Here is a 25896-nt window from a genome sequence, read left to right as displayed (position 1 = left end):
TCAATAAACAGAACATATGATGGAGTAAAAAGAATCCATTTGCAATAGTAACAAAAGCCATAAAGCAATGAAATTGAGCTTCACAAGGAATGTATAATACCTATCTGTAAACAATCTAAACGCTTCACTGAAAAATATGAGAAGACCTGAATAAATGTAAGCTTCTTCAGTGTCCCCATAAGGGAATACACAATAATGTACAGACAACAATTTTTTAAAAATCAATTAAAAATATTTAAAATATTTGCAACAACAATTACAATGTGGTTTTTATCACTTAGTGCGAGGAAGGATTTGATGTTTATTTAGAAGTTAAAAACCCAAAAGAGCTTAGAGATTTTTTTTAATGAATTATATTTAAAAAAAAAAATAGCTACAGGAGGAGATTTGCCTGTAAATATCAAGATTTATTGATGTTATAATTGGAAAAAAAGGAAGGTGTTCTAGTTTGCCAGCTGCTGGAATGCAATATACCAGAAATGGGATGGCTTTTAAAAGGAAGAATTTATTAAGTTGCAAGTTTACAGTTCTATGGCCATGAAAATGTCCCAATTAAAGCAAGTCAATAAAAATGTCCACATTAGGGCACCTACAAGAGGTTGCCTTCACTCTAGAAAGGCCGATGAAGTTCAGGGTTTCTCTAACTCGAAAGGCACATGGTGAATATGGCGACATCTGCTAGCTTTCTCTCCAGGCTTCTTGTTTCATAAAGCTCCCCCAGGGACTTATTCCTTCTTCATCTCCAAATGACTCTGGCTGCATAGGCTCTAGTGGCTCTTATGGCTCAACAAAAGGGACTCTCTCCAAAATGTTTCCTCTTTTAAAGGATTCCAGCAAGCAACTCCACCTTCAGTGGGTAGAGACACACCTCCATGGAAATCATCTAATCAAAAGTTACCACCCATAATTGGGTGGGTCACATCTCCATGGGAACAATCAAAATGTTCCCAGCTAGCAATATTGAATGAGGATTAAAGGACATGGCTTTTCTGGGGTCCACCACAGATTCAAACCAGCACAGAGGGGAAGGGGCAATAAGACAAGGAGATCAATAAAACAGGAATATATGGATAATATATATGGATAAAGTTTGGAATAAGATAAAGGTGACATCTCAAAAAAAAAAAAAGATCAATTCACTAATAAATGGAGCCAGATCAATTGATGATCCATGTCGGGAAAAAATAATGTTACATCTCTATACCTTACACATAGACAGTTTAGGATGGCGGGTTGAAGAATGAAATATTAGGTCAGGGAAAAATCTCACAAAAGCATAAAATAAAATATGAAAGAACTTTTAAAAATATGCTTAAGGTAAAGAAGGCCTTTTCAAACCATAAAAATAAGATATGACCACAAATAATTTGAGATTCTCTAAAATGAAGAATGTAGTTTAAAAATAAAGTGCTAAACTGGGAGAAGTACATGAAACTGATAAAAAAGGTTAAGGGTCATAAAATATTAAAAAATCCTATGAATAAGAAAATAAGCAACACAATAGAAGAGGAAAAAAATGTGCTAAGGTCATGAGCAGGCAATTTACAGAATAGACACACAAGAAGCAAATAAATAATTTCTCCTGTGTATATAAAATTGAAAAGTTTGAAACTATTTAGTATTAGTGAAGATGTAGGGGACTGAATACTGCCATGCTCTGAAAATGGTAGAACCATAAATGCTTTGAAGAACGATTTGGTGATATTCCTTATAGTTGAACATGCTCAATCCTTCCATTTATTATTTCTCCTTCTAAGCATTTTTCCAAACATTCACCCAGTTAGTAAAAAGATACCTATAAAATATTAATTGTGGGTGGGCCACGATGGCTCAGCAGGCAAGAATGCTTGCCTGCCATGCCAGAGGACCCAGGTTCGATTCCCAGTGCCTGCCCATGTTTAAAAAAAAAAAAGAAAATATTAATTGTAATAGTGTATGTAATTGCCACAAAGAGAAAATTACCCTGGTTCCTGTCTTGCTTAGATAAAGTCATTAAAGGACTATTCATGAAGCCAGTAAAAAAGATTGAGGTAGAGCTATATTACTGACCTGATAAAATATCCTAAAGAGAGCAATCTAAATAAGTAGAGCACATTGCAGAAAAGCAAATTCCTATATATGTTGATGTATATAAATTTAATATTAATGCTCATTTTATTAAATATGTATTAAAATATGGACAACCATGCATCAAAGGATTGAGAGTGATTGTTGGGGTACTTTTTTTTATTTGAAATATCTTCATGCACCATATAGTCCATTCAAAGTATACAATCAGTGGCTCGCAAGAGCATCACATAGTTGTGTATTTATCACCCTGATCAATTTTAGAATGTTTGCATCACTTCAGAAAAGGAAATAAAAAGAAAAAAGTAAAAACCCATACATCCCATACCCCTTACCCCTCCTTCTTATTGACCACTAGTATTGTACTCTACCCAGTTTTTTTTTTTACCCCTTATATCCCCCCTTATTATTTATTTATTTTTTGTCTTTATTTTTTAAATCATCTTTTCATACCCTGGATAAAGGAAGCATCAACCACAAGGTTTTCATAATCATGTGGTCACACTGTAAAAGCTATATAGTTAGACAGTCATCTTTAAGAATCAAGGCTGCTGGAAATCAGTTCAGCAGTTTCAGGTATTTCCTTCTAGCGATTCTGATACATTCAAAACTAAAAAGGGATGTCTATATAATGCATAAGAATAACCTCTCAACTCTATTTGAAATCTCTCAGCCACTGGAACTTTATTTTGTCTCATTTCTCTCTTCCCCTTCTGGTCAAGAAGATTTTTTCAGTCCCAGGATGTTGGGTCCCAGTTTATTCTTGGGAGTCACGTCCCACGTTGCCAGGGAGATTTACACCCCTGGGAGTCATGTCCCATGTAGCAGGGCAGGGGATGGTAATTAGTTTATATGTGAGTTTGGCTTAGAGAGAGAGGCCACATCTGAGCAACAGAAGAGGTTCTCTGGGAGTGACTCTTGGGCATAATTATAAGTAGGCTTAGCTTCTCCTTTGCAGGAATAAGTTTCATGGGGGCAATCTCCAAGATCAAGGGCTCAGCCTATTAAATTGGTTGTCCCCAATGCTTGCAAGAATATCAGGGAAGTTTAATGTTTTCTCCTTCTTCCTCAGTCCCTCCAGGGGACTTTGCAAATACTTCTTAATTCTCTCCCCAAATTACTCTGGAATGTGTCAGAGCATTACACTAACCTGTACAAACCAACATTCAAGATTCCATGTAATTATGATGTTGGAATAAACTAACCATACAAGTTAAATAAGATAATGTGTTACCAAAAACATATTAGACGTTGGGATACTTTTGCTTTCTATAAGACATATTTCTCTATTTTAATTATATATAACTTACATTGAGTTGCTTTTTCAATTAGAAGAAAAAAATGTTGAATACATAGGAAAAGAGGAACAAACTTAATTGCTCTGAATAGCTCTAAAATTTACTTCAAATTTGAGTTGGGCCTAATCTGTCACATAAGTTGTCGGTTTTGGGTAGATACATTTTCCGTATGAGTTGTAATATATACATAGCCATTTAGAAACTATGGTATGATATTCAAAGCCAGTTCCTTAGTACAAGGGGAAAAAAATGAAGATAATTGAGAGTTTATCTTAATAAGCTAGTACCTAAATCTCCCAAAGTAAAATTGCCCTTATATCAATAATTCTAACTATCATAAATGACTTTTTCTTTCTTTTATTTTTATTTTCATATCTGCAAATTCAGAACTTTCTAGAACACGTTTCCATATCTAAGCACTAAGACTGTACTCATAGGTAAGTACGTACTTGCAAATCTGTAGAGAAATAATAGATATTTATCAGGCACTATGTGAGTGAACAAAATTTCATTTTACTAAGATCAGCAGAGTCACAGAGCGTGATAATAAAGAGGTGATGGCGCTCACCGGATATGCAAATCTTGAACAAAAAGGCTACCAATTACAAAGCATGCGGGAACTATTAGAATGTATGTAATGAACAGTGAATTTGTTTTTCAAGTGAGGTAATTAAATTGGAGCTCCTCCGTTTATTTATTTGTTCAGGTGGATGATGCTGAAGAGCCTGACAAAGCAGGGGAGAATAAATCACCCAGTAAGTTCCAGTCCATAGGAGTGCAAGTAGAAGAAGAGAAGTGGTGAGTCCACACACGTTCGTCCTCTTTACTCTTGATGTTTGGCAAGTACGGTACAAGTATTTTTCTCCATGATAAATCTACAAGATTTATCAAGATTCAACAATATTTCCTACTAACTTTGGGGGACATTTAGGTCAGCTTGAATTAATATTAGCTGATTCTATTCTATAATTTATTGCTGAAGACAACTCCATGTAAGCTGTAGCTAGAATAGTAGCATAGGTATATCACACTCATACACATAAACACTGTATGTGGTACTCTTGGAATACCAAATGATTCCTCTTCACAAAGCCTTCCCATTTTAGACTCTAGAATTCTAATGAGAAGAGGACTTACCCTATTCCTATTTTTATTCCTAGTACTTACAAGTGTCTGTTGTTTAGTATGTGCTCAAGGAATGAGAAATGATGAATGAATAAATGAAGATGAGGAAAAAGAAAACATCCCTGCCTCACCCTCCCTATCATAATCTTGAATCTCCAGTTCCTTTAGATAACTCTTTAAAATCACCTTATTGTAGAGTCTTAGTATCTAGAGGTGGGAAATTTTGAGTTGTATAAGACCACAGGACTTGGGAGCTGGAAGTAACTCTGAGTTCAGTACCTTCATTTTAAAAACAAGAGCTTGACCCAGAATCGTAAGGGAGTCCCTGGATGGGCAGAGCTATGTTTTACTGATATCACAAGACCCAGCTTCCAGGATCGTGTTTTGCACACACTAAGTGCATAGTGTATGTCAGCAGAATCAAGTAAAACTACAGTTATGGTAGGAGAAATTGTGCTAGATTGTAAGTAGGAATATTATCTCACCTTCACCACTGTCTCTGTTAACTAGGAGAAAGCTTTTGGATGTTCATTCATCCATTTGTCATCCTTCCGTTCACTAAATATCTGTGGAATGCCTCCTGTAAATAGAATTTCTTGGGACATAAAATGAAAATCTGAAAAAAAGTGATGTACCAGTTATTTTTAAATTATTTTTATTGTAAACAACAAACAAACATACAAACATTCTTGAAATACAAGCATTACATACATGGTGTACAATCAGTGGTTCACAGTATCATTATATATTGTGTATTCATCACCATGATAAATTTTTTTGAACATTTGCCTCTCTCCAGCAAAAGAAAGAAAAAAGAAAAAACTCATACATCCTATATTCCTTATCCCTCCCCTCATTGACCACTAGTATTTCAATCTACCCAATTTATTTTAACCTTTGCTCCTCCTATTATTTATTGTTTATCCATATTTTTTATTCATTAGTCCATACCATAGATAAAAGAAGCATCAGACACAAGGTTTTCACAATCGTGCAGTCATATTGCAAAAGCTATATCATTATACAATCATCTTCAAGAAACATGGCTCCTGGAACACAGCTCTGCCATTTCAAGTACTTCCCTCTAACCACTCCAATACACCATAAACTAAGATACCGGGCTTCTTCTGGGGAGGAGAAACATACAAAACCAAAGCCTTTACTGTGACTACCCTCCATCATAACCTTTGCACTAGTGATTGTACTAAATGGGGAAACAAAAAAAAACTTTCTAGAGACACCATATTTATCATCAATACCATCATTGAGATTTTTCACATAAAGGTTAACACCCTGGTATCTGGTGTTCCTATCTTGCTTCATTTGTTCAAATTTGCACTCAAGTTCCACCTGTTGTTTTACTTTTTTCTGAGCTCTACCAACATAAATTTGTTTTCCAAATTTCCATTCATCTCATCCACAGCTTTCTGTGCATCTTCATGCCTTTTGAAGCTCACAAATCCAAAGCCTTTGGATCTCCCACTTTCATCAGTCATTACTTTCACACATAAGGCAGGTCCAAACTTGCCAAAGAGATCCTTAAGGCACTCATCATCCACATCTTCTCCAAAATTATTGCTGTAAATGTTGGTAAACTCTTTTGCCCCAGCTCCAAGTTCAGCTTCTCGTTCCTTATGAAATTTAAAATGGTCCACCAAATACTTTGCTTTCACATGAAGCATCTCTTTCATTTTTTCAATAGCTCTTTCAGCTGCTTCCTCTGTCTCAAAATGTACAAATCCACAGCCCGTGGAGCCATTTTTCTCATAAACTACCTTGGAAAGGATGTTCCCAAAAGCAGAAAATACATTATACAGTGCTTCATTATCAATAGATTTGTCCAAAATTTTCAAATATTTTTGTTGTGAAAACTTAATATACAAGCACACAAACATTTTTGGCATACAAATAGTTCATGCATGGTGTACAACCAGTGGCTCACAATATCATCACATAGTTATGTATTCATCCCCATGATAATTATTTTTGAACATTTGCATCATCACTCCAGAAAAAGAAAGAAAAAAGAAAAAACTCATACATCCCATATCATATCCCTTACCCCTCCTTCTCCATTGACCACTAGTATTTCAGTTTACTCAATTTTTTTTTATCTTTGTTTCCCTATTATTTGTGTATTTTGTATCCATATATTTTACTCATCTGTCCATACCATAGATAGAGGAACATCAGACACAAGGTTTTCACAGTCAAACAGTAACATTGTAAAAATCTTCAAAATACAAGGCTACTGGAACACAGCTCTACAGTTTCAAGTACTTCCCTGTAGCCATTCCAATACACCATAAATTAAAAAGGGGTTCTCTGTATAATATATAAGACTAACCTCCAGGATAACCTCTTGACTCTTTTTTAAACTTCTCAGACACTGAAACTTTATTTTGTAAAATTTCTCTCTTCCCCCTTTAGGTCAAGAAGGTTTTCTCAATCCCTTGATTCCGGATCCTGGCTCATCCCAGGATTTCTGTCCCATGTTGCCAGGGAGATTTATACCCCTGGGAATCATGTCTCATGTAGTAGGGGAGGGCATGAGCTCACTTGCCGCACTGGCTAAGAGAGAAGCCACATCTGAGCAACAAAAGAGGTTCTCTGGGGATGACTCTAAGGCATAATTTTAAGTAGACTTAACTTATCCTTTGCAGGAATAAGTTTCACAGGGGCAAGCCCCAAGATCAAGGGCCCGGCCTATTGATTTTGTTGTCCCCACTGCTTGTGAGAATATCAGGAATTCTCCAAATAGGGAGGTTGAATATTTTCCCCATTCTCCCCACTCCCCCAAGGGGACTTTGCAAATACTTCTTTATTCACTGTCTGAATCACTCTGGGATTTATAGGGACATCACACTAACCTGGACAAACCAGCAAAATTTCATGCCCTAGTCAAAATTCCACGTACTTATGGTGTATAGTTTACATATTAAACTGACCATACAAGTTAAATTAGGAAATGCACTACCCAAAATATAAATTTTGCACCAAATAAACATCTCTTCCTTTAGTCTCACACAGAAGTTGAAGTTTTAAAATATGGATGAGATCATCCTTTACCCAGTCTACTGATATAGCGTAGTCCTATCCATATCAGCTTCATTCATATCGCCATTCAATGTCTGGTCACTTTTTCCACTTTTTAAACCATTCCTGTATGGGGTACTGCTGACTTTCATAGCTTCAGAGTGCTAACTCTGAGTCTCAGGTGTCACATCAATACCTGAAATTTCTGGGAAAGACCATGTTATATATAAACAGCTCAGTATCTGAGAATTTAGAATTAACAGTTACACCTCCTGAATATACAGGACCCTTTACAATATGCCCCAACCTGATATCCCATGCTCTCAACTTCAATTCATATTATAGTTAGTCCATATGATTGAGGGATGATAATATTTGTCTTTTTATTCCTGACATTTCATTCAGCTTACAGCTGTTAAGTTTCATTCATCTAGTTGTGTGCCTCATAACATCATTCCTTCTTTAGGCTACTTAGTAGTCCATTGTATATATACAGCACAGTTCTCCCTTCCACTCCTCTGTCGTTGTACCCTTAGGCTACCTCCATTCATTATGAATACGAACACCGCCACCAGCACCGCCACCAGAGACACCAGCATGCAAATGTCCATTCATGTCCCCACACTCAGCTTCCCCAGGTATATATTGAGCAATGGGGTTTCAGGATTATATGGCAAACTCATCCCTAGATTCCTGTGGAACCACCACACTGCCCTCTAAGGGGCTGCTCCTCTCACTTCCCTACTGACAGTGAATAAGGTACGTTTCTTTCTCCACATTTCTCTAGTACTTGTTTCTCTCTGTTCATTTTTTTAAAGTTTTTTAATTGTATAATATAACATATATACAAAGCAAAGAAATAAAAAAGCAACAGTTTTCAAAGCACTCTTTAGCAAGTAGTTACAGGACAGATCCCAGAGTTTGTCATGGGCTACCATACAAACCTCTCAGATTTTTCCCTTCTAGCTGCTCTAGAATATAGGAGGCTAGAAGGCATAACTTTTTTTTTTTATCATCACAATTGACTTTTTTTTTCTTTTTTTGTGAAAAATAACGTATATACAGAAAAGCTATAAATTTCAAAGCACAGTATTACAATTAGTTGTAGAACAGGTTTCAGGGTTTGGCACAGGTTACAATTCCACAATTTTAGGTTTTTACTTCTAGCTGCTCTAAAATACTGGAGACTAAAAGATATATCAATTTAGTGATTCAGCAATCATATTCACTTGTTAAATCCTGTCTTCTCTATATAACTCCACCATCACCTTTGATTTTCCTATCCCTCTCTTTAGGGATATTTGGGCTATGACCATTCTAAATTTTTCATGTTGGAAAGTTCTGTCAATAATATGCGGTAGGAAGATGGAACCATCTGATATTCTGGAGAGGCTGGGCCCCCTAGGTTTCAGGACTTATCTGGTCCAGGGACCCATCTGGAGGTTGTAGGTTTCTGGAAAGTTACTCTAGTGCGTGGAACCTTTGTAGAATCTTATATGTTGCCCTAGGTGTTCTCTAGGATTGGCTGGAATGGCCCTGGTTGGGGGTTAGCAGGTTATCATAGGTAGCAAGGTCTAATTGAAGCTTGTGTAAGAGTAACCTCCAGAGTAGCCTCTTGACTCTATTTGAACTCTCTCTGCCACTGATATTTTATTAGTTACACCTCTTTTCCCCCTTTTGGTCAGGATGGAATTGTTGATCCCAAGGTACCAGGGCAGGACTCATCCCTGGGAGTCATCTCCCACTCTCTCTGTTCATTTTTAAATAATTTTATTCACACATCATACAATCCAGCCTATGTGTATAGACATGCCTTCACCACCATACTCTTTCTGAAGACATTTCCTTTTCTCCAATAAAGAATCCATACCCTTTTTCCAGTCTTCCTGCCTGTTGACATTTAGATTTCACATAATGCCTTTGTTACTTTCATTGGAAGCATATTACAATGTTACTGTTGACTATAGCCCCTAGCTTGCTATACTATTGTACTATTGATTGTACTTTTTCCCATATACCATCTATTTTCGACACCCTGCAATGCTAACATTCCTTTGTTCTTCCTCATGCAAAAACATTTTTTAATTTGTACATTTAATCACCATCATTGTACACTCTAGGCATTCCTAAATTATACCATCTCAGTCTTTATCTTCTATCCTTCCTTCTGGTTTCAGCCCCCCGGCCCTCTCCTGCTTTCATATTTACATTCAACTTCACTCAGTTTACTTATATTATTGTGCTACAGTGAGGTGGTATTGTGCTATCCATTTCTGAATTTTTATGATCAGTCCTTTTGCACAATCTATATTCCTTCAGCACCAATTACCCAATCTCTACCCTATTTCTATCTCCTGATAACCTGTGTTTTTAACGGAAATTCTCCAAGTTCACTCATTAATGTTAGTTCATATCAGTGAGACCATACAGTATTTGTCCTTTTGTTCTGGCTAATTTTACTCAGCATAATGTTCTCAAGATCCATCCCTGTTGTTACATATTTCATGACTTAATTCTGTCTTACAGCTGCATTATATTCCATCATATGTATATACCACAGCTTGTTTAGCCACTCATCCGTTGATGGGCATCTGGGCTGTTTCCATCTCTTAGCAATTGTTAATAATGCTGCTGTAAACATTGGTGTGCAAATGTCCATTTGTGTCCTTGCCCTCATATCCTCTGAATAGATAGATACCTGGAAATGGTATTGCTGGATCATATGGCAATTCTATACTTAGCTTCCTGAGGAATCACCAAAGTACCTTCCACAGTGGTTGTACCATTCTACATTCCCACTAACAATGTACCTCTTTCTCCACATCCCCTCCAGGATTTGTCATTTTCTGCTTTATTGATAATGGCCATTCTGGTGGGTGTAAGATGATATCTCATTGTGGTTTTGGTTTGCATTTCCCTAATAGCCAGTGAAGTTGAGCATTGTTTCCTGTGCCTTTTAGCCATTTGTATTTCCTATTCTGAGAAGTGTCTGTTCATGTCTTTTACCCATTTTGTTATTGGGTTGTTTGCCTTTTGTTGTTGAGTTGAAGAATCTCTTTATATATTCTGGATACTAGACCCTTATCTATTATACTGTTTCCAAATACTGTCTCCCAGTGCATAGGCTTCCATTTTATTCCCTTGTCAAAATTCTTTGATGCGCAAAACTGTTTAATTTTGAGAAGTTTCCATTTATCTATTTTTCTTCGATGCTCATGTTTTGGGTGTAAGTGTCCAAATTTGTAATGAATATGTTGCCCACTTCCCTTTTGTGAAGCAATGGATCAGGCTGAGACCACATTATGTATACTGGCTTGCCCTTTATAACATCAAAATTCATGGTATCCAAAGCACATCTGCGGCTCCTGGAAATTCACATACCTGGAGGCCAAGGAGCAGCTGGTGATCACGTCCCTGCAGACCTGCACTTCTCATAGAGCAGCTATGAGAGTTTGGGATGTAGGTCTGGCCCCTAGAGCAAGGCCATGGGGTAGCTGGGGTCACAGGGTTCATCTCTGCATGGCCGCCTGCAAGGCCATTGGCTGTGACCTTTATGTGAGAGGAGAGCAAGTGCTGGGGCCGGGGGCGGAGCCAGGCAGAGGGGAGAGAGGGCAAGTACAGAGGGACAAAAATCACCTAGACTCGAAAATTACTCAGTGGCTGCAGAGTCGGGTGAATCCCCTGCAGCTGGCTGCTGGCTGGGGAGCTGGGGTGGCGGTGTCAGGTCCGGCAGCAGGAAGGCCTTGTCTCTTGGTTCCTTCTTGTAGCTGCTATGGGGCTGCAGGTGGGTCCGTCTCGGCTGCTTCACTGGGGTATTTTATAAAAGAGGAAGGTGTGGTAGTTCGGTTCAGGTGTCAATTTGGGGAGGTGATGATGCCCCATTGTTCTGTTTCTGTTCCCTTAAATCATCAGTATGTGAAATTCATCTATGGCTGATCACTTTTGCGGTTGACTAAGGAAGTGCCTTCCACAATGAGTGAGGTTTAATTTAATTAACTGGAGACTAAAAGAGAAAGGTCAGAAGAGAGCTCAGCAGCATACCACATCTCAGCACTCATAGCTCAGCCCACAAGTTTGGAGATGCAGAAAGGAATTGCCTGGGGAAAGCCATTGGAACCCAGAAACCAGGAGAGAAGGCCAGCAGACTTTGCTGTGTGCCTTCCCATGTAACAGAGAATCTCAGCTGAAAGTTAGCTGCCTTTCCTCTGAAGAACTATAAATTTTTAACTAAATAAATCACATTTTTATTAAAAACCAATCCATCTCTTGTGTGTTGCATTCTGTAAAAGCTTTGGCAGACAAAAACAGATGGAAAAAAAAGTCTCCTGCGGGAGAGACACAGCTTTTTCATAAGTTTTGGATTTTTTTTAAGATTAAAAAATCATTTTTTGGAATTTTTAGTAATAAATGTGTGCCCCGAGCCTGGAGCACACACTCCACACTCTCTGCATTAACCACTGGGGAGATGGAGAGTCCGTATTTTTTTACTCATCTGTCCATACCCTGGATAAAGGGAGCATCAGCCACAAGGTTTTCGCAATCACACAGTCCCATTGTAAAGGCAAGATGGTTATACAGTCATCTTCAAGAATCAAGGCTACTGGAGTACAGTTGAACAGTTTCAGGCACTTCCCTCTAGCCACTCTAATAACCATAAACTAAAAAGGGATATCTATATAATGCATAAGAATAACCTCCAGAATAACCTCTCGACTCTGACTCTGAAATCTCTCATCCACTGAAACTTTATTTTGTCTCAATTTTCTCTTCCCCCTTTTTTTCGAGAAAGCTTTCTCTTTCCCATGATGCCAGGTCCTGGCTCATCTCTAGGAATAATGTCCCATGTAAGGGGAGGACAGTGAGTTCACCTGCTGAGTTGGCTTAGAGAGAGACCGTTATATTGTATTTACCTCAAGTTTTAATGATCATGGTTTTCAAGCCAACCCATTTGGCACTTATTTCTTTAATTCAGTACTTCAGAAAATTCTTCAAAAATGTAAAATTATTAGACACAAAAGATCTCATGTTAAGAAAACACCTTTCTCCTTTCTTTTCCCAATTTGCTTTTTTCCTCAATGGTGTTGAGACTCTGGAGCCAGAAACCTAGAATAATCCTAACTTTGAACAAATTATTTAGAATATTTGTGCTTTGGTTTCCTTATATGTAAAAAAAAAAAAAAAAAGAGAGGGGGATAATCATGTTAACCCCAGAGTGTTGGCATGACAAGTGCTGCATAATGGAAGTAAAACTTTTAGGACATTGCCTGACACAGAGGAAGCAGTATATAAACATTTCTATTTTATTTTGTCTCCAAATAGAATCTCTCTAAAGATTGAAATTTGAAGAAAGCGATTAATTATACCTCCAACTTGTCTTTAAAAACATGGGAAAGTCATCTCAATCTTTATATTTTACTTCAAACATTCTCTGTCAGTCAACTAGTTTATCTTACCCAATTAACGTTCTGACACATCCATCTGTGAGAATGCCAACTGTTGCATTATTTGGGCGTACCTCATAGCAATTTCCAAACTTCAAATAAGCCAATTTCATCATGTTATTAAAAAGTTGAACATTTAATGAATTAATGCAGTTTGTGGGATGGACAGGTCCTCCTTAAACTGAGTAATTTATTTAAAATTCTTCCCCCCAGAAGAGCTGGCCAACCATTTTGGTGCTTAATGTTCCAAAGTATACCCTTCCCTCCAAGGTCACTTTAACCATTATAAAGTAATTAAGCATATAAGTTGATGTAAATGATTGTTTTGAAACTCTCCAAGGGAAATCCGTTGTCAAACAAGCTCAGCTTGGATCACTTGTATCTTCTGCCACTAACTGTAATTCTTTTTATAATTTTGCCTGTAGTAATTCTTTTTGATAGGATCTTGAAAGGCAAAATTGGGAAGATGAGATTACCTAATGACAGCAGGTGGATTTTTTTTTTTAATGATCATATGAGAAAGATGAGACTATTGTTGTTTTCACACTGAATGGCCAATGGCAAACCATCTCCTCCTTCCCCAAATAAGCAGACTGATAAAAGAGAGCACGCACCCAAACAAAAAGTGTGAGAGAGGAAGAAAATAGAGCCAGAGAAAGAGATAAAGCAAAGAGAGGAAGATTAAAAGACCTTGTCAGAGTCCAGAAGCTTATTATCATCTTTTGAATCACAATTTAAGAACCAAAGCAAACACAACAAAGTCCACTCGAATGATTTATCTAGTAGCTAGATAAATCATCAGGTAAACTTGTAAATTGAGGATACTCTTCAGTGCTCCAAATCAAAAGAAAAGGAGTAAGTTAAGAGTATTTAAGTAAAAAATAAAATGCACCACCTGCTGCAAGGAAAAAGAATCCACATGGAGTATTTACCAGTCTGGCCGATGCATTTGCCCGTAGCCATGACAGTCTCAAAGTGCCGTGGATAGTAAACGTATCATGTCCTTTCTCCAGGGCAGCCTCCTGGGGAGACCATGTACGTAGGAATGCTGTTTAAAGGTCACTAGTTTGAATGTCATGGCAGAGCCAAGCCAGAGATAACCAATGAAGACGTGGTTTTGAAACAAGACTGTTCTCTTAAGTCAGTGGAGACACTTGTCATCTTTGTCAAGCGTTAGGTATCTTCCCCCAATTTCTGTTTTATAGGTCAGTTAGTGGCACTTTTCTGTGAAATCCACAAAGCACATCTTTACTGATAATGCCAAAACGAACCTAAGCAGAGCAGGCAAATCTCGCCAGCACTCTCCCACAGGAGCACGCATCTCCACCAGTGCTTTCAGCCTCATCACGTCCCCAACTCCTTGCCCACCTTCTCTCTCATCCTTTTTGACTGCTCTCCAGAAATTTGTGTATCAGGGATTCTCTTTGCCTTTCAAGGTGATAATTAGCAAATCGAGTAAACCAATCCCTTCTGTTTACTGAGATGAGATAGCTAAGACCCTCCCAAAGATCTCCTTTCCTTCCTAGTAACAATTGTATTTTAACAGTGACCTCAAAGTTCATTCTTTTACATTAGCCCAAGAGTGACTTTAAGGGTGGACATAAAGAAAGAATATAACTCCTTTTTCATTATAAAAGTGCAGTGAAAATTTATTTGGGGGGCAAATATTCAGTTAACAGTTTGTAACTCTCTAATAGGCTTTGGAGTAATTGAAAAAGCTCAATTTAATATTTGTGTATACATATTATATAGCTGTATATTTGCACACCATATAATGTACGTATACATAGTATATGTGTACATTTATGATATGTACACGTACATGTATATATGAACATCATATGCATTTGAATTATTATATGACACATCATAGTTATATATTAATTATATATAATATATCATTCTTTATAAGTATTATCTACCTTTTCTATAAGGATATTGTGTTATTGAATAATCCAATTAATGAATAAGAAAAATAAAATAGTACATTGTAAACATTTATTAATTACAAAAAATATAAATTACAAACTAAAATCACCCATAATCTCATCCATTAACCATGAACTAATAAATGAGTATATTTTGATATATACTTTTTCCATGAACCTTTAAAAATTGTTGAAATAATCCTATGTACATATAAACTTTTGTAAAATTTTTTGTTTGAAATCTCTCAGCCACTGAAACTTTATTTTTTTTTAAATTTATTTTATATCATCAAACCAAAACAACATACAAACATGACAATTCTTACCATACAAACATTCTATGTATGGTGTACAATAAATGGCTCACAATATCATCACATAGTAGTATATTCATCACCATGATCATTTTTTAGAACATTTGGATCATTCCAGAAAAAAATTAAAAAGGAAAAGCTCACATATACCATACTCCTTACTCCTCCTTCTCATTGACCACTAATATTTCTATCTACTCAGTAGATTTTAACCTTAGTTCTCCCTATTTTTTTTCTATACCCCTCACAACTCCCTTTCATTGTTCACTAGTATTTCAATCTGCTCAACTTATTTTGACATTTGTTCCCCTTATTATTTATTTCTTTTTAATCTATACTCTTTACTCATCTGTCAGTATCATAGATAAAAGGAGCATCAGACACAAGGTTTTCTCAGTCACATAGTCACATTGTGAAAGCTGTATCATTATACATTCATCTTCAAGAAACATGGCTAATGGAACACAGCTCTACAGTTTCCAGCACTTCCCTCTAGCCTCTCTAATACACCTTAAACTAAAAAGGGGATATCTATAAAATGCATAAGAATAACCTCCAGGATAACCTCTCGACTCTGTTTGAAATCTCTCAGCCACTGACACTTTATTTTGTCTCATTTCTCTCTTCCCCCTTTTGGTCGAAGGTTTTCTCAATCCTTTGATGCTGAGTCTCAGCTCATTCTAGGATTTCTTTCCCATGTTGCCAGGGAGGTTTACACCCCTGGGAGTCATGTCCCATGTAGAGAGTGGGAAGGTGGTGAGTTTGCTTGTCGTATTGGCTGAGAGAGAGATAGGCCACATTTGAGCAACAAAAGAGGTTCTCTCGGGGTGACTCTGAGGCTTAGCTTTAAGTAGGCTTAGTCTCTCCTTTGCAGGGATAAGTTTCATATGAACAAACCCAAATTGAGCACACGGCCTATTGATTTAGTTGTCCCCACTGCTTGCAGAATATCAGGAATTCTGTAAATGGGGAAGTTGAATTTTTTCCATTTCTCACCATTCTCCCAAGGGGACTTTGCAAATACTTTTTTATTCACTGTTCAAATCACTCTGGAATTTATCAGGACATCACTCTGGACAAACTTACAAAATCTCATGCCCTACTCAAGGTTCCATGTACTTAATTAAACTGCCCATAAAAGTTATATTAGGAAATGCACTAGTCAAAATATAAATTTTGAACCAAATAAACATTTTTTCTTTAGTCTCACACATAAGTTAAAGGTTTAAAATATGAATTACCATCTATTTTCAACACCCTGCAATATTGACATTCCTTTGTTCTTCCTCATGTTAAAACATTTTTTAATTTGTACATTTAGTCGCTATCATTGTACACTCTAGGCATTCTTAGATTATACCATCTCAGACTTTGTCTATCTTTCCTTCTGATTTCATTTATGCCCCCAGCCCTTCTCCCTCTGTCATTCTCACATTCAGCTTCATTTGGTATACTTACATTATTGTACTACAATTAGGTAGTATTATGTGATCCATTTCTAAATTTTTACAATAAGTTCTATTATACAACCTGTATCCCTTCAGCTCCAATTACCCAAAATCTACCCTATTTCTGTCTCTTAATGGCCTCTGTTCTTAACTGAATTTCTCCAAGTTCATTCATTAATGTTAGTTAATATCAGTGAGAGACCATACAGTATTTGTCCTTTTGTTTCTGGCTAACATCACTTAGCATAATGTCCTCAAAGTCCATCCATGTTGTTATATGTTTTATGACTTTATTCTTACATCTGCATAATATTCCATTGTATGTATAAACCACAGCTTGTGGTTGATGGACATTTGAGCTGTTTCCATCTCTTGGCAATTGTAAATACTGCTGCTATAAACATTGGTGTGCGAATGTCCGTTTGTGTCTTTGCCCTTATGTCCTGTGAGTAGATACCTAGCAATGGTATTGCTGGATCATATGGCAATTCTATACTTAGCTTCCTGAGGAACCGCCAGACTGCCTTCCACAGCAGTTGTACCATTTGACATTCACACCAACAGTGGATAAGTGTGCATCTTTCTCCACATCTCTCCAGCATTTGTCATTTTCTGTTTTATTGATAATGGTCATTCTGCTGGGTCTGAGATGATATCTCATTGTGGTTTTGATTTGCATTCCCTAATAGCCAGGGAAGTTGAACATCTTTTCATGTGCCTTTTAGCCATTTGTATTTCCTCTTCTGAGACGTGTCTGTTCATGTCTTTTGCCCATTTTGTAATTGGGTTGTTTGTCTTTTTGTTGTTGAGTTGAACAATCTCTTTATATATTCTGGATACTAGACCCTTATCTGATATATTGTTTCCAAATATTATCTCCCATTGTGTAGGCTGTCTTTTTACTTTCCTGGCAAAGTTCGTTGATGCACAAAAGTGTTTAATTTTGAGGAGTTCCCATTTATCAATTTCTTTCTTCATTGCTCATGCTTTGGGTGTAAGATCTAGGAAACCACCTCCTATTATAAGATTTATAAGATGTTTCTCTATATTTTCTTCTAAATGTTTTATTGTCTTAGATCTAATGTTTAGGTCTTTGACCCATTTTGAGTCGATTTTTGTATATGGTGTGAGATATGGATCTTCTTTCATTCTTTTGCATGTGGGTATCCAGTTCTCTAGGCACCATTTATTGAAGAGACTGTTCTGTCCCAGGTGAGCTGGCTTGACTGCCTTATCAAAGATCAATTGTCCATAGATGAGAGGGTCTATATCTGAATATTCTATTTGATTCCATTGGTCAGTATATCTATTTTTATGCCAGTACCATGCTGTTTTGACCACTGTAGCTTCGTAATACATCTTAAAGTCAGGTAGTGTGAGACCTCCAACTTCATTTTTCTTTCTCAGAATATTTTTAACTTTTCAGAGAACCCTACCCTTCCAGACAAATTTGGTTATTGGCTCTTCTATTTCTGAAAAGTAAGTTTTTGGGATATTAAATGGTATTACATTGAATCTGTAAATCAATTTAGGTAGAACTGACGTCTTAACTATATCTAGTCTTCCAGTATGTGAACACGGTATCCCCTACCACTTATTTAGGTCTTCTGTGATTTCTTTTAACAATTTCTTGTGGTTTTCTTTGTATAGATCTTTTGTATCCTTAGTTAAATTTATTCCTAAATATTTTATTCTTTTGGTTGAATTGTAAATGGAATTTTTTTCTTGATTTCCTCCTCAGATTGTTCATTATTAGTTTATAGAAACACTACAGATTTTTGAGTGTTGATCTTGTAACCTGCCACTGTGCTGTATTCATTTATTAACTCTAGTAGTTTTGCTGTGGATTTTGGGGGGGTTTCGACATATAGTATCATATCATCTGCAAACAGTGAGAGTTTTACTTCTTCCTTTCCAATTTTGATGCCATGTGTTTCTTTTTCATGTCTAATTGCTTTGGTTAGAACTTCCAACACAATGTTGAATAACAATGGTGACAGTGGACATCCTTGTCTTGTTCCTGATCTTAGGGGGAAAGTTTTCAGTTTTTCCCCATTGAGGGTGATGTTAGCTGTGGGAATCATATATTCCCTTTATCATATTGAGGAAGTTCTATTCCTATTGTTTGAAGTGTTTTCAACAAGAAAGGATTTTGAATTTTGTCAAATGCCTTTTCTGCCTCAGTCAAGATAATCATGTGATTTTTCTGCTTTGATTTGTTGATATGGTGTATTACATTAATTGATTTTCTTATGTTGAACCATCCTTGCACACCTGGGATGAATCCTACTTGGTCACAATGTATAATTCTTTTAATGTGCTGTTGGATTTGACTTGCAAGAATTTTGTTGAGGATTTTTGCATCTGTATTCATAAGAGAGATTGGTCTGTAGTTTTATTTTCTTGTAATATCTTTGTCTGGCTTTGGTATGAGGGTGATGTTGCCTTTGTAGAATGAGTTAGGTAGCTTTCCCTCCTCCTCAATTTTTTTGAAGAGTTTGAGCAGGATTGGTATTAATTCTTTCTTGATATTTGGTAGAATTCACTTTCTTTTGGGGGAGCTTCTTAATGACTGATTCCATTTCTTTACTTGTGATTGGTTTGTTGAGGTCATCTGTTTCTTCTTGAGTCAAAGTTGGTTGTTCATGCCTTTCTAGGAAGTTGTCCATTTCATCTGCATTGTTAAGTTTATTAGTATAAGGTTGCTCATAATATCCTCTCTTTACCTCCTTTATTTCTGCAGGGTCAGTGCTTATGTCTCCCCTTCCATTTCTGATTTTATTTGCATCCTCTTTCTTCTTCTTTTTGTCAACCTTACTAAGGGTCCGTCAATCTTATTGATTTTCTCATAGAACCAACTTCTGGTTTTGCTGATTTTCTCAATTGTTTTCATGTTCTCAATTTCATCTATTTTTTGCTCTAAACTTCATTATTTCTTTCCATTTGCTTGCATTGGGGTTATAGTTTGCTGTTCTTTCTCTAGTTCTTCCAGGTGGACAGTTAATTCCTCCATTTTTGCTCTTTCTTTTTTGATATAGGTATTTAGGGCAATAAATTTCCCTCTTTGCACTGCCTTTGCCGTATCCCATAAATTTTGATATGTTGTGTTTTCATTTTCATTTCCCTTGAGATAGTTACTGATTTCTCTTGCAACTTCTTCCTTGACCCACTGGTTGTTTAAGAGTATGTTGTTGAGCCCCCATATATTTGTGAATTTTCTGGCTCTGGGAATGTTTTGTATGATTTCAGTCTTTTTAAATATATTGAGACGTGTTTTGTGACCCAGCATATGGTCTACCCTTGAGAATGATCCATGAGCACTTGAGAAAATTTGTATCCTACTGTTGTGGGGTGTAATGTTCTATAAATGTCTGTTAAGTCTTGCTCATTTATTGCATTATTCAAATTCTCTGTTTCTTTATTGATCCTGTGTCTAGATGTTCTGTCCATTTTATGAGAGTGGAGGATTGAAGTTTCCAACCATTATGGTAAATGTGTCTATTTCTCTTTTCAGTGTTTTCAGTGTTTGCTTCATGTATTTTGGAGCACTCTGGCTTGGTGCATAAATATTTATGATTGTTATGTGTTCTTGTTGAATTGTTCCTTTTATTAATACATAGTGTCCCTCTTTGTCTCTTTTAATTGTTTTACATTTGAAGTCTAATTTGTTGGATATTAGTATAGCTACTTCTGCTCTTTTCTGATTGTTGTTTGCATGAAATATCTTTTCCCAGCCTTTCACTTGGGTCTAACATGCATCTCCTGTAGATAGCATATAGTTGGGTCTGGTTTTTTAATCCATTCTGCCAGTCTGTGTCTTTTGATTGGGGAGTTTAATCCATTAACATTTAGTGTTATTACTGTAAGGACAGTCCTTTCTTCTACCATTTTGCCTTTTGGGATTTTATATGTCATATCTAATATTTCTTCTTTTTACCTTTACTTATAGTCTTCATTTCTACACTTTTCTCCACACCTCTCTCTCCTGTCTTTTCCTATCTCTCTCTCCTGTCTTTTCCTATCTCTCTCTGGTGCTCCCTTTAGTATTTCTTGCAGAACTGATCTCTTGGTCATAAATTCTCTCAGTTTTTTTTTTTTGCCTGAAAATGTTTTGAATTCCCCCTCATTTTTGAAGGACAGTTTTGCTGGATATAGAATTCTTGGTTGGCAGTTTTTCTCTTTTAGTAACTTAAATATATCATCCAATATATCATCTCCTTGCCTCCATGTTTTCTGCTAAGAAATCTATGCAGTCTTATTGGGCTTCCCTTGTATATGATGGATTGTTTTTCTCTTGCTGCTTCAAAGATTCTCTCTCTTTGACATCTGACATTCTGATTAGTAAGTGTCTTGGAGTACTTCTATTTGGATCTATTGTGCACTTCTTGGATCTGTAATATTAAGTCTTTCATTCGAGTTGGGAAATTTTCAGTGATAATTTCCTTCATTAGTTTTTCTCCTCCTTTTCCCTTTCTTCTCCTTCTGGGACACCCATAACATGTATATTCATGCGCTTCTTGTTGTCATTCAGTTCCCTGAGTCCCAGCTCATATTTTTCCATTCTTTTCCCTACATTTTCTTTTGCTTGTTGGATTTCAGATGTCCCATCCTCCAGTTCACTAATCCTATCATCTGCCTCTTGAAATCTAACACTGTAGGTTTCCACTGTTTTTGTCATCTCTTCTACTGTGCCTTTCATTCCCATAAGTTTTGTGATTTGTTTTTTCAGACTTTTGATTTCTTCTTTTTGTTCATTTCTTGCCTTCCTTGTATTCTCCCTCAATTTATTGATTTGATTTTTGATGAGGTTTTCCATGTATTGTTTCAACTCCTGTATCTCATTTGAATTGTTAGCTTGTTCCTTTGACTGGCCATATCTTCAATTTTCCTAGTATGATTAGCTATTATTTGCTGGCGTCTAGGCACTTAATTCCGTAATGAGTTTATTCTGAAGATTGTTTTTACTTTTTTTTACCTAGGATTTTCTTGCTGGATGACTTTGTTATCTGTCTGTTCTTTGACATTCAGTTCAGCTTATTCTAGACCTCTAGCTCAGGTTTTGTTTAACAGAATTTTTCAGTTCTTGTTTTCTTGTTTCTTGCCCTACCTGTATGGTGTATTTTTTTTTTTTAACCCTTAGGAGGGTCTGCTTAGGTATTATAGACCCCAGCCAAGTTTTCCCAGACCAAACTGGCCTCCTCTCAGGAGGAAAGAGTCACCTGGGTCAGTTTTCTCTGAAGGTGAGACCCAGCAGGTTGAAATGCTTTCCTGTGAAAGCCTTTTCCTGTCCTGCCCAGTATGTGACACTTGTCTGCCTGTGGGTCCCACCAGCATAAGGTGATGTGGTACCTTTAACTTCAGTAGACTCTCCCTGCTGGGGGCGTGGTTGAGACATAGGAGAGGTTGTAGGCTGGCTTTAATCACTTCACTTTTCCAGACCCTGGGGTCTGAATTCCTTGAGGGAGGGATTCCAGCTGAGCTGGGCCCCACCCCTCTCCTGGGGGAGGCACAGACTTCAGAGAAACTCTCAAACAAGCTTAATTCTGCCCATACCTGGGGCAGTTGAGCCTGAGAAGCCCTGCAGATGTATCCAAAGAGCAATCAAACCATAGAAACACAACCATAAAAAAGAAAAAAAAAATCCTTTTCAGAGCAGGACCCCCATTCCTTGGGTTTACCAATTAAGAGTTTAAGTTGGTATGTTGCTTTGTGTATCTCCAGGTCCTCTGTGTCCCCTCATTCCTTCAGAACTCAGACCCTTTCAAGTATTATGTACTATCTGATCCAATAAAACTCCGTTTTTTGGTGTTTTTTTTCCTTTTTTATTTTTCCTTTAGCCCTGCCCCCTCTGCTCTGGGGCCAAACCCAAAACCTCAGCTTTTACTCAAGGTTCAGCTGAGCTCAAGGCCTATTTGTAGTACTCAGGATTTGTTAATTAATTCCACAATTGGAGCTTGGTTGTGCTTACCCTCTGCTGCTGGTAAAGTCTCTTTCCTTTCTGCTCTGGGAAGCAGCTTGTGGGGGAGGGGCACCAGCTACCACAGCTTGGGGGACTTAATGCTTCTGGGGAACTCGCAGCCAGTTCGGCTTTTCCAGACTGGTGTACGCTGTGTGTCCGGTCACTGATGTGGCCCCAGCAGTTGTTCTGTACTGTCCCTGGCTATTTACTAGCTGCTCTGGAGTATGAACTCTGTCCCACACCTCACTAAACTGCCACCTTGGCCCCTTCTCAGTAATACTATTCTCATGGAAAGACTTAGAAAATATTTTTTCCTCTTTAGTATTATGGAATAACTTGTGTAGAATTGGTGTTTTTTTTTTCATTAAAAATTTTGATTCAATTCACTAGTGAGGCCATTTGGATCTGGAAATTTGTTTGTAGGAAAGTTTTTAACTATAAATTCAATTTCTTTAAGATGTATATAAGACTATTCAGGTAATCAGTTTCTTCTTGCTTGGGCTTTGGTAGCTTGCTTGGCCTTGTATAGTTTCAAGGAATTTGTAAATTTCATATAAATTATGCAACTTATTGGTATAAGGTTTTCATAATATTCCCCTAATGTCATTTTAATATCTGTAGGATCTGTTTGCTGTCACCTATTTCATTTCTGATATTGGTAATTTGTTTTCTTTATCAGGCTAGGTAAAGGATTACCAATTTTATTAATCTTTTCAAAGAAGGAGTTTTTCATTCACTCACTTTTCTCTATTGCTTTTCTGTTTTTTTCATTGAGTTCTACTTTTATATTTTTTTACCTCCTTTATTCTATTTACCATGGATTACATTTGCTTTTCTATTTACTTAAGGTGAAAATTGAGCATCAGTTTGAGATGCTCATTCTTTTCTACTGTTAGTATCTACTGCTGTAAGTTTTCCATCCAAGTACTATTTTAAGTACATCTCCCAAATCTTGATATGTTTTTGTTCAGTTCAAAATAGTTCCTTATTTCCTTTTTTATTTATTCTTTAACCCATGAGTTACTGGAATTGTGGTCTTTAGTTTCTAAATATTTTTAGACTTTATAAATATCTATCAGCTATAGATTTCTATTTAATTTCATTGTGGTCAGACAACAAACAAAAAATTTTAAATATTTTTAAACACATTTGAAAAATGTGTTGAGATTTGTTTCATGGCCCCAAATATGGTCTATCTTGATAAATGTTCCATGTGCATTTGAAAATTATGTGTATTCTGATGTTTTTGAGTGGAGTGGTCTATTAATGTCAATTAAGCCAGATTAGTTATTGAATTCTTCTATATTCTTCCTAATTTTCTGTATACATGTTCCCTCAATTATTGAGAGAGCAATGTTGAAATCTCTGACTCAAATTGTGAATTTGCCTATTTCTCTGTGTAATTCTATCAGCTTTGCTTCATGTATTTTGAACCTCTTTTTAAATGCATAAAGTTTTAGGATTGTTATGACCTCTCAATGAATTGACCCCTTAAAATATACTTCTTTCTCTGTGGTAATATTCTTTGTTCTTAAATTACCTTCATCTAATACTAATATAGACATTCCAGTTTTCTCTTCATTGGTGTAATCATGTAGTCAAGATGTATCCTTATATTCATTACCATTAAACTATTTGTGCTTTTATATTTTATAGGCAGCTATATAGTTGGATCTTTCTTTTGAGTGAAAATTACAGCTCTAATTTTAATTGGGGTGTTTAGACCTTTTGCATTTATTGCAATGATTGATATTCCTGGGTTTAAACCTGCCATTTTGCTATTAATTTTTTATTTGTATCTCTGTTTTGATCTATTTTTCATCTTTTTCTTCCTTCTTTTGGATTAGTTTATTATCTTTTTATGATTCCATTTTTTATTTCTTTTATTGACTTATTAGCTATAACTTTCATTTTATTTTGTGGTTGCTCTAGAGATTATATCATATATCTTCCATTGATCACAACCTCTGCCTTCAAGTGAAATTATCACTTCATATGTAGTATAAAAACTTTAAAATAGCATGCTTCCATTACCTAACTCTCAACCTTTGTACTATTGTTATCAAACATTTTAATGCTGCATGTGCTATCCCACAATATGTTATTATTTTTGCTCCAAACAGTTTTTAAAGAGATTTAAATAATAAGAAAAGTCATATATTTACCAATGAAGTTGCAATTTCCAGTATTAGGCATTCCTTTTAGATCCAAATTCCTATCTAGCATAATTTTCCTTCACTAGAAGTACCGTTAACCTTTCTACTAGTACACATCTGCCGGAGATGAATTCTTTCAGCATTTTTGTATCTGAAAAAGTCATTATTTTGTCTTCATTTTTAATGCAATTTTTACTCCATCCAAAGTGTACAAGCAATGGCTCATAGTACCGTCACATAATTGTACATTTCTCACCACAGTTGTCTACATTTTTAAAAAGCTATTTTCATGGCATATGCACTCCAGATTAACAGTTTTTTCTTTCAATACTCTGAAGTTGCCTGTTGGCTTGCATCATTTTGAATGGAGAGCTGCAATATTTCTGATCTTTAGTCTCCTGTACCCAGTATGTCTTTTATTCTCTTCCTTCCTTTTTTTTTTTATTGAGAAATCTTCATACACAAACACTCTATACATGGTGTACAATCAGTGGCTCACAATATCATCACACAGTTGTAAATTCATTACCATGATTGTTTTTTGAACATTTGTGTCAATCCAGAGAAAGAAATAAAGAGAAAAAGAAAAATCTCATATATTCCATACCCTTTACCGCTCCCTTTCATTGACCACTAGTGTTTCCATCTACCCCATTTATTTTACCCCTTATCCCCCCTATTATTTATTTTTAAAATTTTTATCCATATATTTTATTCATCTGTCCATACCCTGGGTATAAGGAGCATAAGACACAAGGTTTTCATAATCACACAGTCACATTGTAAAAGATATATCTTTATACAATCGTCTTCAAGAATCTAGGCTACTGAAACACAGCTCAACAGTATCAGGTACTTCCCTTCAGCCACTCCAATATACCATAAACTAAAAAGGGATATGTATAGAATGCATAAGAATAACCTCCAGGATAACCTCTTGACTGTTTGAACCTGTCTGCTTTTAAACTTCATTTTAATTACTGGTTTAAATAGTTCAACTAATATATGCCTTGATGTAGTTTCTTTACATTTCTTGTGTTCAGGGTTGTTGAGATTCTTATATTTCTGGGTTTATAATTTCCATCAAATTTGGAATCCTTTAGGCCATTATTTCTTCAAATATC

The 25896-nt window shown here is 36.3% G+C and overlaps 1 protein-coding gene and 1 pseudogene across 15 annotated transcripts in view; one reads left to right on the top strand and one right to left on the bottom strand.

The window, feature by feature from the left end:
- The window catches only part of DLGAP1 (DLG associated protein 1), a 1070811-nt gene that overhangs the window by 997713 nt on the left and 47202 nt on the right, over positions 1 to 25896 (top strand). For all 15 annotated transcript variants that reach the window (XR_013165255.1, XR_013165259.1, XR_013165262.1 and 12 more), the window contains one exon: positions 4072 to 4163. Coding sequence is in view for 2 of the 15 variants with exons in the window: in XM_077135901.1 (XP_076992016.1) it covers positions 4072 to 4163 (92 nt within the window). In the remaining 13 variants the exon portion in view is untranslated. The remainder of the gene's footprint in view (positions 1 to 4071; positions 4164 to 25896) is intronic.
- LOC143662772 (polyadenylate-binding protein 1-like) lies at positions 4189 to 13930 on the bottom strand (annotated as a pseudogene).

Source organism: Tamandua tetradactyla, chromosome 18 (genome assembly GCF_023851605.1).
Source record: "Tamandua tetradactyla isolate mTamTet1 chromosome 18, mTamTet1.pri, whole genome shotgun sequence".
Lineage (NCBI taxonomy): Eukaryota > Metazoa > Chordata > Mammalia > Pilosa > Myrmecophagidae > Tamandua > Tamandua tetradactyla.
This window is presented reverse-complemented; position numbering and strand designations above follow the sequence as displayed.